At 42.5% G+C, this 16,959-nt stretch overlaps 1 protein-coding gene across 5 annotated transcripts in view; it reads right to left on the bottom strand.

Annotated features, from left to right (window-relative positions):
- Nucleotides 1–16,959, bottom strand: part of MFSD6 (major facilitator superfamily domain containing 6) — a 43,278-nt gene that overhangs the window by 13,287 nt on the left and 13,032 nt on the right. The window contains exons 1-2 of one of the 5 annotated variants that reach the window (XM_018911711.3): nt 15,626–15,780; nt 4,991–6,587 (exon numbers count right to left, since the gene is read on the bottom strand). In XM_018911711.3, the coding sequence (XP_018767256.2) occupies nt 4,991–6,534 (1,544 nt within the window). In that variant the 5' untranslated portion in view covers nt 6,535–6,587; nt 15,626–15,780. Of the gene's footprint in view, nt 1–4,990; nt 6,588–7,022; nt 7,407–14,535; nt 14,698–15,625; nt 15,781–16,959 lie in introns of those variants that run through there. The other 4 variants (XM_030241115.2, XM_050976764.1, XM_050976765.1 and 1 more) reach the window with 4 other exon arrangements.

Below are 16,959 nucleotides of genomic sequence, written 5' to 3' on the forward strand. Positions count from 1 at the left end.
AGCTTACTGATTTAGAAGTTATTTGCATGCATACTGTTTGCCAGTCTAAAGCATTTGCTCAACAGAAAATATATCCTTCAAGTCCTACACCCAAACATAAACCCTCCTCCTGCCCATTCAACACATTCAAAATCCTAATAGGAAAAAAAAATAAAGATACAGCAAACCCACTGAGCTTTTAATTGAGCTCTGTAGTTCTATGCCACACTCTAAATGGGATTGTGTTTCAGAGAGAAAATTTCTGAGTGCATTCAACATCCTTTCCAAACAACCTGCTTTTCTAATCATCCAGAGATTCATTCTGCCATTTCAATGAAAGCCTGGAGCAGGTTTGTATTAAAGGAATTAATTTTAACCCAATTAATATAAGTTTATAGTCCCAGTATCTGCAAACTGCTCAGAACTACTCTAAAACACATCCCACAGAAGCAATATGGTTTATAACAACATGCCTCAGGATAAAACTTAGCCATCCTGCTGAAAAGCAGCAGATGCTGCATCTCAGAATTTAGAGGAAAAAAATAACAAAAACCCTTACAACAGCTTTTAAACAATGAAATACAAAGACTATTTGTGAAGTGCATTTCCCATTGCACATTTAACCTGATGACTCTTCCCTTCCAATTTTTAGATTTAACATAGTTTCCCTCTGGGGTGCTCATTCATCCAGCTATCTTCCTCTTATTTTTAGATGGATCTTGGGAAACAAAGACTTAATTGAAAACATGTTTACAGCTTGAAAAAGGGTGCTATTGCGACCTTTAAAGATTTTTTTCAGGGATGAGGATAATTTGTTGTCCCAACAGGGCTTGTTGTTTGAACCCTGGTTTGGCATAAGTGAAATAAATGCAACTGATAATTAAGGTGAAGCACTGACCTTGTGAAAGGGCTCTTTATTCTTTGTGCTGCTTTTTCAGTTAGTTTTCCTACAAATGCACACTGAGAATTAATTAAATAGTACAGAGCCACTGGAAAATCTAGAGTGAGACACCATCACGAAAACACAGCATCTTGTCAACATCTGAGGTCTCCAAACACACATGTTGACAGTGAAAAATCCAGTACCAGAGTTTTTATCATGTCAGTGATATCAAAAAAGGCCTGTGCATTTCACAACAACATGAATTTACTTTCAACAAGTAGGGCAAGCTGGCAGGAAGTCATCCCCCCTCAGTCATAGATCAAACCAAGCTGTGCTGCTTCCAGATACATGTGAGGTCCATGAATAGCTGGTTTAAGCTGCCTTTAGGCAACAAAAGCCCAAGCATTCAAGCAAGAAAACATGGGAAGCCATGAAAAAGTTCACTGTTATACAATAATAAGAACAAACTTGTTCTTTGTGCTGTGAATAATAAATTTCATCTCATCCTTTAATTAATGCCTTCTGTTCCAAACAAATAACTTGGTTCCTTTCATAGCCACAACTTACTGCAGCTCTTATGTACAAGCACATTTCTGAAATGTATTAGGACACATCAGCCTCAAAAGGTAACCAAACTCACAATGTCTGCAGCTCCTGTCTCCATTCCCAACTGCAAAGGCCCAGGGTAATGCACGCTCTTAGGAATACAATGGAATGGCCTTACCCTGTACATTTGTTTTTCCCCAGCAGCAGTACAGATGCATCTCTGTGTTTTGGATGACTTCTACACAGCTTAATTTCACTTTTGTCAAGCAAACCTTTGTCTGTTCACCAAGAACTGTCTTCCTATCTCAGCTGTTCCCTAGTACAGCCAGACCAGAGATGTGACCTCCTGCTGCTTCAGAGCTCTTCCATCATCACTAACCACTCACCTACCTGTGTTTTTCCGCATGTCACATTTGCAGAAAGATTTGGATTTGGAGTTTAAGAGTAGCAATTTAGTCAGGTTCTACCTCCTAATTTGTAAGAATATATGTAGAGAATTTTAGGTAAATTACAGTTTATGAAGATTTCTATAAATATGGTTTTGGAGGGGTACATCACACAAAAACTTTTGTATATTTACAGAGTCTTTTCAAAAATGCATTTATAAAAATCACTTAGGCTCCTTATCAGACCTAAATGCAAAATGTAAACAGATGTTCCTTATGAACCCTACATGCAGCACCCACACTGACACCATACTCACTTCGCAGGTTAAACATTTAAAGCACTGAATCTATATTTGTGACAAGGAGTTTAAGCTGTTTACAGCCAGGACTACCAGTCTCTGCTTCCCATAAAAGCTCACACGCTGGAACTGTGGTCAGACAAACACATTCTAGCTGAACCTCAAGTAAGAAGTTATTTTCAGAGCTTGACATCATCTTCTTAAGTGACTAGCAGTTCTGACTGCTTCTACACCAGGTGGGGTCTAAATATTTCATAGCCAGTTTTGGGCATTTTTTTGCTCATAGTATTATAGGATACTTTGGGTTGGAAGGGACCTTAGAGATCACCTAGTTCCAAGCCCTCTGCCATAGGCAGGGACACCATTGATTAGGCCAGGTTGTTCAAAGCTCCATCCAGCCTGGTCTTGAACACTCTCAGGGATGGGGCAGCCACAGCTTCTCTGGGCAACCTGTGCCAGGGCCTCACCCCTCACAGCAAAGAACTTCTTCCTAATATCCTCTCAAAGAAACACTAGAAGCAGACATGCACTGCACAAGTGTATGTATAGTAGAGCTAATGAAGTCAGAAGTTGGGCATTTTAATCAGCAGATATTTAATATGGTAATGTGCAAAACACTTGGACAATAATTTGAACATTAGTTTTAAAAAACTGGGAAAACATAAGAGGTTTCAAACTGTTGTAAGGGTTTTATATGCCACCACATATACAATGGTAGAAACAGAAAGATTTTTAAAACTTGAAAAGGGAAACTGAGCTTCTGTCTGATAAGGTGTAAAGCCTATTTCCTTGCAGTTCTACTAAGGACATTTAATAGCATTTTTTCCTGCTACTGTGACAATGCATGCAATTCTGGTACTTATGCCTGCCTTCAAACACTCAACACAGAAAGCAAAATTGATTGATAATATTCAAATACTGCAGAAAGAATGTCTACTACATCTAGAAGTCAAACAACCCATAAGAAAGGAATTTTGAGCTATTAAAAAAAAATAGATAAAACATCATCACAAATGATTCTGGCTAAGGATATGGAGTGGAAGGCTATTGGAATTTTCTTCCTAATAGAAAAATTATTATCTGCACTAGAAGGCAGCAGACAACACAGAAACAGAACTCTAAAAGAAGGTCAGCTATGAACTCTTATCCATATTTCTTTGGGGAAGAAAAAATAAAGGTTGCTTCCTCTCGAACACACAAAGTTCAGAAAGCACAAGGCGGCTGGCAACCAGGAGGAGTCATCTCAAACTGTGATGACTAAACACAAGCAAGCATTAGATAACACTAAAATATGACTAATGTGCATTTCCCAGGTGTAGGTATGTAGAATGCTGTTTCATAGCAAACAGGGACTAGTGTTTAAACAATTCAATCTTGATCCAATCTTGGCTTTACAGGTTTAGCAGTGCCAAAAAAAAAAGGAAAAGAAAAAGGGAGCTAATCCCCTATATCATCCTTCCTTTCACTGGCCAATGCTCCCATCCCCTCCATTTAATCTTATTCACAATCCTACCACTCTTTTGGTTTTCATCCTTTAGTTGAAGTCTAAGCCTGAATTTTGTACTATAATATACATTGAAAAAGCATACCCAAGCTATCTTTAGCTATGAAGACTGTGATCTGTTCTCACCACTCCTCCATCATCATATCCTTCCTCCAGGCTTTGCATGCAAGGTGTCACTTTCTCTTACTAATTATTGTCAAATTCATAGATTAAGACTGACTCTAAGTAAAGAGACCCTCCTCAGTTTTAAGTAAGAAAGAACTTCATCTTTTAAGTAATCTCTGAAATTACTGTGCTAAACATCTCAAACATTTTTGGTAGAGGGCAAATGAATAAAAATATTCATCTCAATAAAATCAAAACAAAGAGCAAGACCTTAGAACAGAATACATAAGAAGAACAGTGCAAATAGCTTAAAAATACTTACATCTCAATGACTGTATGATTATAAACTGGGTATTTGGACAGGATATGATGCTAACAATACATACAGCTCTGAACTTACATGCACAGAATACCTGAGTAAATATTTAAAAAACCACCTTTGCAGCTTCATTAACTCAGGTTTTCCCCATCTTTCCTCCCCTGTGCTTTTTATAAAGAGTAGAAGAGGGATTTAGAACATGTGGCTATTAAGTCAATTTAGTGAATTTACTGCAAACCAATGTTCACTAACATGCTGGAAGCAGTCGCTTTCACTTACACAAGGCAAAACCAACAGGACAAGCCCTGTAGCCATCTCACTTCATAGCTGACACACACTGCTGCAATGAAGGAGGAGAGCAAGCCCTGAACTACTAAATGACACTGCCAGGCTGCAACCTCATTCTGCCAACACCCAGAGTCTGATTACAAGGCCATGCACACAGGAGGTGCTCACCTCGTTTCCTCAGCTCAGCTTCTCCCCTCTCAGCCTGCAGCTGACACCTTTCCAGGCTACTGTGGGGGCAACAGACTGCCCTGCAAGGGGAACTAGGCTAAAGCAGGAGGTTTGCAGGATACTGCTACTCACAGGAAAAAAACTGAAAAACTAATGGTATTTGTATGTCAAAACAGACAACCCTTGAGTGGGTGGCAATTTGTTAAGATCTCAGAGCGAGGCATCAGGGAACAAGAATATCTTCTGGAACCTTCTGCAAAAGGCATGTTAGTATGTGCTTTATGCCAGGCATAAAGCACATACTAACATGCAACTCAAATGCAAAGCAAGCATTTCAGAGCATTTTCAACTCTTAAAATAACCAAAAAAATTCCATCACGTGAGCCACGTAACTGAGCAGGAATTAAAAAAAAAAAAAAAAAAGGTTAGCTTGAGTTTCACTTTGTAGCACAAGGGCTGGGCCTGAGAGTCACCATTTTTTGTATAGCTCTTTAATGATTGCTGCCACCTTACCTGATGTGACCAACCAATTCAATGAGTTTGTGGCTGAAGAAATAGGCAGTCAGCTCAGACACGTGACTGAGCACAGAACAAACTCCAAAGAGAGTGGTGGTGCCATTCAGGTCTTCCAAGTGCCAGTACAGAAAGGTGAACACAAAGCCATATCCAAAGCCCATGAACCAGGCCACAAAGAGCACGGAGCCATACTGGATACTGCACAGCAGTTTAATTAGGTCCCAAAAACTGAAAGACTGTGATTGGCTCATACTGGTAGGAGTGTTATCTGAAGAGTCATTGGAGGCATTTCTGTCCACCTGTGAGATCTCAACCTCTTTTCTCTTATTTTCATCTTGCTTGAAGTGCGCATAATGAAATCGGAACTGGGTGGCCACGATTAAAGCCATTGTCATGAGGACACCAAAAACAATGAAAACAATCCTGTAGTTCTTGTACTCTGGAGCTTTACATCCTTGACCTTCAACGGCAACTTCTGTGTGAGTATAGTCAATGCCAATTCCCACAGAGAGCATGGCCAGCCCCCAGCCCAGAGACCCCCACATCCGCTGCAATCCATAGCGGTCCCTGTGTTTGCCGAGGTACTGCAGAGTTATGGTGTCCACAATGGTAACAGAGGAAGCACTGAAAAATTCTCCTATTATGACAACCAGCAGAATGAGTAGAAAGATGGCCTCTACTTCTTGTTGATCATAAACGAGCACAGCTTGGTCAGAAGGCATCGGCTTTGTGCTGATGGAAGCTGGGGTGGTGCTCAGAGTTGTGTTCCCCAGTGAGGCTGGGCTAGTAGTGGTGCTTTGCAAAATCAAATGGGTACTGTTCTCCAAGGTAAAATCCTCACCATTGCTCTGTGTGGGTACTAGGAATGTTATTTCAGGATTAGGCGTCCCTGTTGTTTCCAAAGTGACTGAACTGGAAGTGACCAGGTCTCTCCTCCCACGAACTTTCGGAGATGCAGCACTCACTGTGGTTAGCAGAGGAGACAAGGAGGAGTTTTGCAGGATTGTTGTTAAAAGGCTGCTTGCGTTAGTGGGATGTGCAGGGGGAAGGCCCTTTGGTACACACCTTAAGGTGGCTGGTCTCACAAACCCAATGCCCAGGTTGAACAAAACCCAGCATAAAAGCGAAAACAGGAGGACAATCTTGCCTTTCTTGAAGCGATCTGCCACCACTCCCCAGAAGGGAGCACTGCAAAACTCAATAAAGTACCTGATGCCCACCAGAAGTCCACTCTGACTGGGGGTCATACCCAGCTGCTTGTAGTACACGGGCAGCAAGGGGTAGAGAGAGCCATATGCAGAATAGAAGAAAAAATAAAAGACCTTTGAGATCAGAAGATCATTGTTTATTTTGACACAGTGCTTTTCTAACCAATCCAGCTCTTCATCTGGGGCAGTGGTTGTCTCTGTCGAAGGGGATTCATTATTGGGTGGCAAGTCCTGATCCTTGGAAATGCCATTGAAAGGATCAGCAAGCACATACTTTCTCTTCTGTTCTTCTTCATCATCAGTTAGAATGGCCACCTTATCATCAGCTGCCATGGTTTACCACAAGCATCCAGGCTCTGGTGGACTCTCAAGGAACTAGGGCTACCCTGTGAACAAATAAAACATAGGGTGGTTAAGGTACCACAGGGGAGCAGACCTGCAATGCCAGCCATCAAGGACAAAGACAGTTTTTTTCTTGTAAGTAACATTCCTGAGCAATAAATGCAGTATGCAGGGTGGAGAAGGCCATTTGTCTAGACTAGTGGTATATGGTAGCACCAATAAAAATGTGTTTTATGACCAATTCTGTGAAGTTCTCCCAGCATCGGCTTTTATATTGTGCAACAAAACATCTTTCATGTTTAGGAGAGGGAATAACTTATATATTCAGAGTTACTGTGGCAATTAAGTGCTAGCATTTGCAAGTTCTCTTCTTTCAAGTTGGCTTTTCTCCCCCAAGGCTAGCTGCTTTATTTCCAGTATTCCCTCCTATGCCAAAGGATAGTCATGATTTTGTAATTAAGCAATGCAGCCACATATACCCAGGTTATTTTGATCATCAAAACATTATCCAATGCCTCATGATGGTCTTCAAAAGGCTCATCAGTCTCCTCTTGAAAAACATTTTTCCAAGCATTCCACGACTACAGCAGAAATTGATGGGAGGCTTGAGCTTCTACACTGAATGGGAAGAGGTGGGAATTAGGATGGGGCTTTAAGATCAAAATTAGGGTAACAATCTCAAAGACATCAAAGACCAAAGAAACAAACACAGGCCCTGTAAAGGTATCTTCAAGTCAAATTCTGAAATGGAAAAGAGGTGGACTGGGAGGTAACAGCACTGCAGCTGCCTGCACTTATCTTCTGCAGAAGTGCCTGCAAAATTGATAAGCAACACTAAAAAATAAACACTCCTTAGACTTTGACTGACCACCCAGCTTTCATATTTAAAAACAACCCATTCCAATAAACTAGCCTAGCTAAGAAAAGATTCCTTTTCAAAGAACAAAAACCAGCTCTGCCAGCAAGCTATCAGCTCCAAATCATTATTAAAAAACTAGTTTTGCTCTACTGGTACCTTTAAATTTAACCTAATAAGATTAGCTCATGTTCACTGAGAGAAAATTAAACATTTTATATATTTTGGGTTTGTAATCCTTTGCTGTTTGGATTAGTATTACTATCACAGAGGAACTTTTTCAAGGACCAATATTTGAAAGAAGAACCAGAAGAACCTGAAATTTCTTGAAGAGCACTCTTGATCTTGACCTGCTCAAGGAATTTGAAGTTGGACAGGATGATCCTACTGAGTTCCTTCCAACTCAGGATATTATATCATTTTATGATAAGTATTTTTTTGCAGTTCTGTACTTTATTTCAAGTAGAAGAGGACAATGAAATAAGTTTTCCATTACTCATCTGGAAGCACAATATCATCCCCTTAAAATTAGTCATGCAGCAGTATATTCAGTGCCTTTAAATTAATTATAATTCATCATTATTTAATACTGACAATGGATTTGGAATAGATTATTTAATACTGACAAAGGCTAATAAGAGAGAAGAGATTAACATTCACTAGTATGTTAAATTAATTGTTCCCTATTGATTCAACATATATGTAACAGTGACAACAAGCCACGGTTATTTCTAAAAACAACAGTTCATGAGAATAATCTAAACCTTACACAGTTCAGCGAAAAACATGTCTTAAAAATACCATCATTAAAATCCCAAACACTCATAAGGTTTGATTATGTTTTTTACTTTCAAATGTCATTTCTGTGGGATACTATCTACAAGGATCTCCAGTTTCACTTAGGGAGAAAAGGCTACATACAAATCTTGGAACCTTGAATATTCATGTATTCAAGGTCAGAAGTAAATGAAAATCATGCCAGCACATACTCAGAGATTCAAGTTTTTTCTTCCAGTTTCTTCAGAGACAATTCCAATTAAATTTAAAAAGCATTTCAACTGTCAAAAGATTAGAGTCCTAATTAAGTTGTTAGAACAGTCAAATATGAAAGCACATTTTCTTGCTCTTACCATCAAAAGCCACATGAACCAAAACCCAGCAGCTGTCTAGAGAGCTCCTGCAATTTTTGGTTCAGCCAACCACATCCACCTGACAGGTGGAAGAACTGTGGGGTTTTTGCTCATATCTATATCCCTAAAACAAGCCCTTCTAATGAGTAAATTAGATCAGTCATCAACTGTGCTCTTATTTTCTCTATTCCTTCTCTTTCTTTGACAACAAAGACTCCAGATCTTGTGCAGGGCCCCACTTATGTCAAGGGGATGTAGCTGAGCTTTCAGTATATGCTCATCTGTTTACAGCAACTTGCTTGCTTGCTGCATCAGAGCTTTACAGCATTTACTTCTGAAGAATAGATTTCCTGTTCCCCAGACATGACAAGACAGAACTCACATTTTAACCACGTGGATATTTTAGGACAACTTCTTTGTAAGTATGGCTTAGAATCATCCTCATTTAAACAACTTTATTCCTGTATATGAGCTCTGAACCATCTGGTTTCATAGAAATAATACTGAAGGCTTTTAGAGCAATTACTATTAATTTCGTTTCCCTTTTCTCTTGAAGTGGAATTTCAATTCCATATGTTGTATGAATAGTGAGTACATAACAAATTATGATACTGTTAATCCTTAAACTCTTCAGTGGCTGCATATTCTCCCCCTCCATAATTTATATCAGACTCAGCATCCATCTTCTAATGCACTGCATTGGCATAATCCAAAAGATCCACTCCTGCTCTTCTGACTAGAACATCCTGGGTTAGAATGCTATGAAAAGTGTATTTCATAATAATTTCAGCAAATATTTTTCCACACTAAGAGCTTCATTGAATGTTATTAATAATGCAAAATATACTCTTCAGAAACATAACAGCATCAAAAGTGGTAGGAGCCATATGGCATTCTTTATTGTTTTGATCACTAGTTTGTTTAGGAGTCAGGTTTTTGAAAGTCATATTCAGCAATGTTTTAAATTCTAAAAATAAATGACTGAGAACAAGAAAATGAACAGAGTATTGTTACTGAAAAAAATCTACAAAAACCCTGAACCGATGGGGATTTCCTTCTATGACAAAATCCTGTGCCAATCAGGGATTGAACGTGCAGCAAACGAGACAGATGGAAAAACCAATATACTTCTCAGTGATAAGAGACTAGTTATCTATTGGTTATTTTAACCATTGCCTTCAAATACAGTATCTTTACTTTGCAAATACTTTTCTAGTGCACAAGACAGTAAGAGGACAGAAGACAAGCACAATTGAGAACAAAAAACAGAGAATGGAAGCAAGGAAGAAAGGTTAAAAGAGTTAACAGATGGACTTCAGAGTTAGTATAAATTTGAAACTCGTTTGAAGTTGAAGAGAACACAACATTCTGGTAGAGGCCTACTGAATGTAATCAGCTCTGCCAGGACAAATGAGATCAGAGAGGCTGCAGAGTGGTACCCTCACTCTAAAAACAGGAATAATGGTTTGGGAACCCCCAAACTTAGGGTTCAGAAACACACAAGAAAGCCCTAAGATGTCAACTGGAAAGAACTCCAAGAATCCTGAGAAAGCCCTGCAAAGGGCAAAGGAAGAGGCATAGCAAGGGCACAGCACAGCAGCACATGTGTCACAAGACAGCTCTTTGGTCCTCCAACTAACAGAGAACTTTTATCCTGACAGAGGTTTACATTTCCAAACCACTACAGAACTCAGAACTGCGAACCAAGCCCTCGTTTCCTCACCATCCCATCAGCCCTACAAGGCTAAAACGGGAAGAGAGCTCCGTGAGCCCTGAAGCGCCGATTCCCCCCCCAGCCGCGATCCCAGCGTGCCGGGCTGGCAGCGCACATCCCTCGCTCGCATCCGCACGGGAAGCGCGGCAGACCCAGCGCGCTCAGAGCGCGGATTATCTGTGAGATCACCCCTCCTCTGAACCTCTTGGTGCACAAGTGCGTGTGCTTCTCCTCACATACACAGAATGCACTTGTTAACCACAAGGCTCTTCTCCCTTCAAGATTTGCACAGATAAGATTTTTTTTAATGTCAGACTATTATTTTTTCTGAGTTTCCTGATGCAGACTGCTGTCACCTGCTTTAATACCTATTCCTCCAGCAAGTCAAAAACCCTTACATCTAGAACATGTTTTTTATCCAGTCACCTCCTGCAAACAGATACAACTTCCCTGCAGACTTGCACCTTTGAGCAGCTATCTTGGGAATGGAGGAAGAACTATTAGTCCCAAGAAATTCAGTGATGACAGTGCAGTGGTCATTTTAAAAACTGTAATGAGTCTCTTTGGCAGGTAGGTAGAAAGAGGGTATTCTACATTTAGTTAAGTATCTTCTTGGCATTCTTGCTTTTATTCCTTAAATCGATCCTCATTTAGTCTGTCTCTCCTAATAATTAACAGGATTTCAAGATCAGAAAGGATAAAAAGCTAATCTACTCAAGACAACCTCACATTAAAAGAATAAAAACAAAACAAAAGAAAAACAAGGAAAAATAATAATACAGTATACTAAAAACTCAGCTCTCCCCTTGGAGTCACTCTTCCCAAAACTTTGGACAAAAAAAACCCTCACTTTGAACTATATCTCAAATTTTTAAAAAAAAAGGAAAAAAAAAAAGTCAATCAAGAGATCAGCCTGGGGTAGCAAATCTCTAAACCTCCCAGGGAAAATACCACGGTACTTACAGAACCAGGCACTGAAACTTCATTTGCAGACCAACAAAAAGTTAGATTTGAGGTGAAAGTGTACTGTTGTTCTAAGATAAAGTCTAATTCAGCATAAATATCCCATTCACTAGGCTTTGAGAATTAAAATATAATTAAGACTCACAAAGCAGAAACTCAAAAGCTGGGTTTGAACGTATGTGAATGTTAAAAGACAAACCACCAAAAAAACCCGTGATAGTTCACGAGAAGACAGTGCAAATGATCAAGAGAGGCTTAACCCATTAAATACTAAAAAAATGACTCACTGTATGTACAAGATTTATACAGCCTGAGGAAACAGAACGGGAATGATCAATTAATCTCTCAAACAACACAGCTGTAGGAACGGAGCAGGCCAGCTATCTGTTTGCACTGTGCAGATAAATCAAAGCCAGCCAGAATGGCATCACATTTTAGTTGACCCCTTCCAGCCTTTCACTGACAAGAAAACTCATTTTGTAGCACATACATTAAAGTCCACATGAAGTTTTCATACAAACATTTTAAAATCTGTTAATAGAAAACACGTTTCTTCAAAACACTTTAAGGTTTGATCAAGAACAGGTCTGCTAGAGAAGGAGACTTGAAAACTATACAAAGGCTCACCTGACTCATCCCCCAGCTAGTGAAACTGCCACGAGTGCATCCATCACACAGCTCATGCACACCACCTCCTCCTCAGCCCCCCTGCCCCATCCAACACCTTTGGGTCAAATACTTTCAGCTCCACTGTCTGTGCAGCAGCTCCAGGAGGAAGCCCTGCACACAGCAGGCCTACAAGGCATCGCTGCAGTGGCCATAAATAATAGACCATGCTTTCCATTTTCAAGCAAGTTTCACCCCTAAGGAGCAGCCTCGTGCTGTCGCCTGCATCCACGCCAAAAAGGAGGAGAATGTTATGCAAACAACTTAAGTCATGACAGAGAAGTGCCTAGACTTCATTCACTCTTGCATCACCAAGAGTTCCCAAGCCTCTCCCAGACAAGCCAACCTCCAGGCGGAGCCCTTGGATGGGCTGTTCCCTGCTAAGCCATCCAGAACAACGCCCACAGGTTGTCCCACCTGTCCCACATCATCCCCTATTCTCTAAAGGTAAGCAGTTCCTCCTGTGAGGCCCCAGCATGAGCACCTGACTGAATTTATAAAATCAGAAATAAGTCACATAGAGTGAATTTGTGCTGGGAAATGTGCTTGTTTCAACTGTAAAGCAAGACACGAGTGTTGTAACCTTAACCAACATAATTAGGGTTTCCATGAAAGTGAAACCACCTTGTCCTGCAGCACTTTTCTGTTGCTGATATGCACTTACTTAATGTGTTGGGCTGTAGGTTTTTCTGCTTCTTCAATATGGATATAAAAACTCTACACATTGAGACATTTAGCCAATTAGATTGGGAGATAACAGTACGTCTGAAATATGTCAAGATCAGGTTTATAATAGGTTTAATGCACTTAAGATAGGTCTGAAGTTGCTACAATAGTGCTAGTATTAACATTAAACTGAAGAATACTATGAATCCTCATCTATTAAAGAAAAACCATTAAACTCACATCTTAGGACTCCAGTATTCCAATCTTGTTTTCCATTTAATATGCACATCAAGATCTCTGAGTAGACTCTATTTGTTAAAAAGCTTGATTATAGCTGGTATCAGCCTCCAGTTTTTTTAACCAGTTTTCCAGTTGTCAACTGCCTCCAAGGTTTACACTTGATTAATGATGGTAATTTCCAAGTGTGCTTTCAGCTCCAAACCAGGCAAGTGCCCAGGGCATTCCAGGAGCACAGTGCTGCCAGCGCTGGGGAGGGACAAGGGCACCCAGCTGCCCCACCGAGCCTGGCAGCAGCAGCAGTCCTGGTCTGCTGCAGGACAGCAAGGCCTTCCTGGCCATTCCCACCTCTGGGACCAATCTGCAGATGGATCATGGCACCAGCTCACAATTTCCCACACCATTATATAAACTCAGGCCTACTGTAGCGTAGCTGAAGATTAAGATGAATTTTAGACTGCATTCAAGCTGTGCCCTCATACCAGCTACGTTACTCATAAATCACAGCTTCCTCCCATGAGCTCCTCACTTCATCAGCTTCTACTCTCATTCTCACTCCTGTCTGATATTTAAGTCTTACGATTTTTAGTGGACTTATGACTATTATCACAAATACTACCCTTAAAGGGATGATTTTTTTCTTTTCTCCTACTCCTTGGTGGGTCTTCAGAGAACACAAACAACAAAATACATCTCACCTTTGTCCACTATTTCTACCCAGTGAAATGAAAAACACCTACAAAATAACCAAGCTAGGAAACTAGCATTTTGTAATCTCTTTCCTTGGACATTACCAAGTAGTGGACAACAAGACCTAATACATCTTAGTAATGTAATAATGTTTGGAGAGGTTTTTACTGAAATACTTCAGCACTATGTTTATTCAGCTGTTCTCTTCTGAGCTAGTTTATCCAACCAAGTTTATCATTCCGCAACACTGCACTTTTTCACTAACACAACATTTAAAAAGAGCCTGCTGCTAAAACTTTAGAGCCGCTGAACAGACACGGATTTAAAACTCCATCTAACTTAGAACATCGCAGGCATCCGTAGCAGCTATGGCACCTTCAGCGCTGTCTTCCTAAATAAGTATCTGTTCCTACGCTTGTTCAGTAAACAGACGAGCAACCGACAACTCGCTTACTAAACCCCACGGTATTTTAAGGATGCGAGGGCTCTGGATCCGAGTGACAGCCACACGTAACGCCACGCCTGGATGCTGGCGGCAAGAAGTGAGGGGATGCCTGTGCAGGAGCTCCCGTGGGACACGGCCCGGCCACCGGCCAGCTCCGGGACTGCGACTCTGTCACCGGGTAGGGCAAGGGGTATTACACGTCTCGGCCGCAGCACGCTTCAAATGCTGAGCTTCAGAAGCGGGCCGGCAACCCCACCGAGGTCGGCACCCACCACAGAGGCCGTCAAGGCTGATACAACCGGCCAGTTCCGGGGAGGCGCAGCTGACCGGCCCCGGCACGGCAGGAAACGCCGCTGGGGAAAAGCTGCGGCGCGGGCCCACGGGCGGCAGCATCCCGGGCGGCTGCGGAGACGAGGCCCGCCGCCCCGGTGGGAGGGCACCGGAGCCGGTGCCGGGGCAGACACCGGGGGGGAACGGCCTCCCCATCCCGGTGCGCCACAGCCGGCCCCGGCCGCCCCGCGGGGCCGGTCCCGGCGGAGCGCGGGCAGAGAAGCGGCGGCGCCCCGCCGGGCGGCCCCGGCTGCCGGCCCGGCCCCCCGCGCACCGCGGGGCCGCGCTGACTCACCTCGCCCGGGGGCGGCTCCGGGGGGGCGCTCGGCCGGGAGCATCGCAGCCCCTTCCCTGCCGCCGCGGCTGCTGCGGGCGGCGGCTCCGCGCACCTCCCGCCCCCCCGGCCGCGCCGCCGCCGCCGCGCAGGGGCGCTGCGGGGAGGGACGGAGCCGCCCCCCGCCCCGCCGCGGGGGGGCCGCGCAGCGCCCGGCAACGCCTCCGCGGGGCCCGCGCCGCGACCCGGCCCTCCCTGCGCGGGCACGGGCACTCCGCTCACGGGCCGCGGACGGCTGCCGGCTTCGCACCTCTGCTGGGACACGGCAGGGCCTTGGGCTTAAAACACTGCTTGGGCAGCGTCCTGGGCCCCAAGAGCCGAGTGACATTGACAGCGCTTCCTGCTCGTCACAAGTTCCCAACGCGTATTACAGCATTAAGAATTAATTACCATAGTGCCTTTCACAGCCACTAGCATCACCTCTTCAGTAATACTGCTTCTGGACTTGCACACAAATAAAATTCCCTAAATGTTTAAAATAACAACAACATAAACTTCCCCACACGTTAATTACTGAGTCAGAAAAAGGGAGGGAGTGTAACTCCTGAGCAACAGCTGAGTCGTGCTGCAATATTAAGAGGTCAGCGATGTTAAACTAAAGTAGGGGAATAGCCACGAAGTGAAAGGCCAGCCAGAGATTTGGGGTGTTTATCATCCCTGAACCGAACAGGAGGTCCTGAAGCTGTTTGAGGATTAAGCTCAAATGATGGTGTTCTTTACACAAGAGTTCACATTGGGCCCTAGTCCAAGCAGGTTGATAAAATGAAGAAGCTCCACTGGCCAGCTCTCCCAGTGGCACAGCATTGTGCCACTTCTACCCAGGACAGTGACATGATTGCACACATTGTTAACTGGGATACCACAGAACACACACATCACTACTTGCATCTTATTTTGCACCTCCCTTTTCTGAGGGAGGATCCCCCTTTTTTCAAAGAATCAAACATAATTTGCATTATTTTGCCCAAGGGAAGAAATTGAGAGAAAACTACAAGCTTGCATGATTGAGGCAAACGAACAGGAACAGAGGCACGATAGGCATTTGACTCACTTAATTTAGTTCTCTCCGAAGTGCAAGGGATTCCAGGTGGAAGGCAATGCTCTCTCCAGTTGTTCCCCTGCCACGGCGACACACCAAAGGGGCACGGACTCTGTGTGGATTCCCCCGCCACAGTGGACAGCGGCGCAGTAACATCCTGCCTACCTCTATACTAAAGGCTTCTCCTGAAGGAGGCAGGAGACAGACGCTGAATTTCCTACGGGACATGACCTGGGGCAGGAGAAGGCTTGTTTATCATCTGTCTCTGGAAGGATTTTCAGAACTCATAATCTCTGAGAATTTCCCCCACGGCTAATTAACCACAAAGAGAAACCACGTCTGGGACCAGAAGTGCAGGCCTCCTATAATCTTGGAGAATTGAGAGACAGACAATTATCAGCTCATGTAGTGGGGCTTTTACTACAAAATGGAGCTGTAAATAAACCAGATCTAAGCTCCAAACAAAATTATTTCATCTTGATGGAGACTATTCTGGCAAATGACTAGAAAAGCTTTTAGGGAGAACATGTAATTCAAATAATTTGCAGCACTCTTTGTTTGTCAACTGAAAAGGAAAACCAGATCTTTGTAGTCACAGACTACATTTACTGAAGCCTTAAAAGCAGTTTTTCTCTAATCTCTGATAACTTCACTGTTGCCCATCACACCAGGAATGTGACCATCTTCTGCAGCCTTGTTTGCAGCTGTGTTTTTCCTTCTCTTGTAGCTGTGTTTTTTTTACTTGTATTGTAATCATCCCCATTCCTTCTATTTGGTCTCATAGGTGCCAAGGTCATTTCCTTAATAAAAATTTTTAAAAATTAAATATTTAAACACTCTTTGAATAGAGGAATCAAGACCAAATACATAACTTTTCTTTGTAGGCTGCTGTATAACCCGATGTGTGAACAAGATATTACAGCTGAGGACCAGAGAATAGAATTTGACCAATAAAGAGTGATGTACAATGTTTTTATACATATATATATATATATATATATATATATATATATATATATATATAATGGTTTCTTACTGAGTTTAAAAGCCCAATCCATCCACAACTGAGTGTGGTGAGGTGAGGGTTGTGAAAAGCCTGAGCACAGAACAGCATTATTCCAGCCTGACAAGCTGCTCTAGCCTGGGCAGAACTGAACATAACAGGGACTCTACATGGTTATTTCTTTCAGCCAGGCTGCGTGTAAACAGCTGGATTGCAGCCTGTTACAAATTACTCTACTTGCTCAGAGAGTTTTTTCAGCTAGGAAAATGAGGATTAGGGAAAATGGACAAACTGCTGCGCTGCTCACAAATTATCCTAATGTATCTGTCACAAATATTGCTAG

Source organism: Serinus canaria, chromosome 7 (genome assembly GCF_022539315.1).
Source record: "Serinus canaria isolate serCan28SL12 chromosome 7, serCan2020, whole genome shotgun sequence".
NCBI classification, from domain to species: Eukaryota; Metazoa; Chordata; class Aves; order Passeriformes; family Fringillidae; genus Serinus; species Serinus canaria.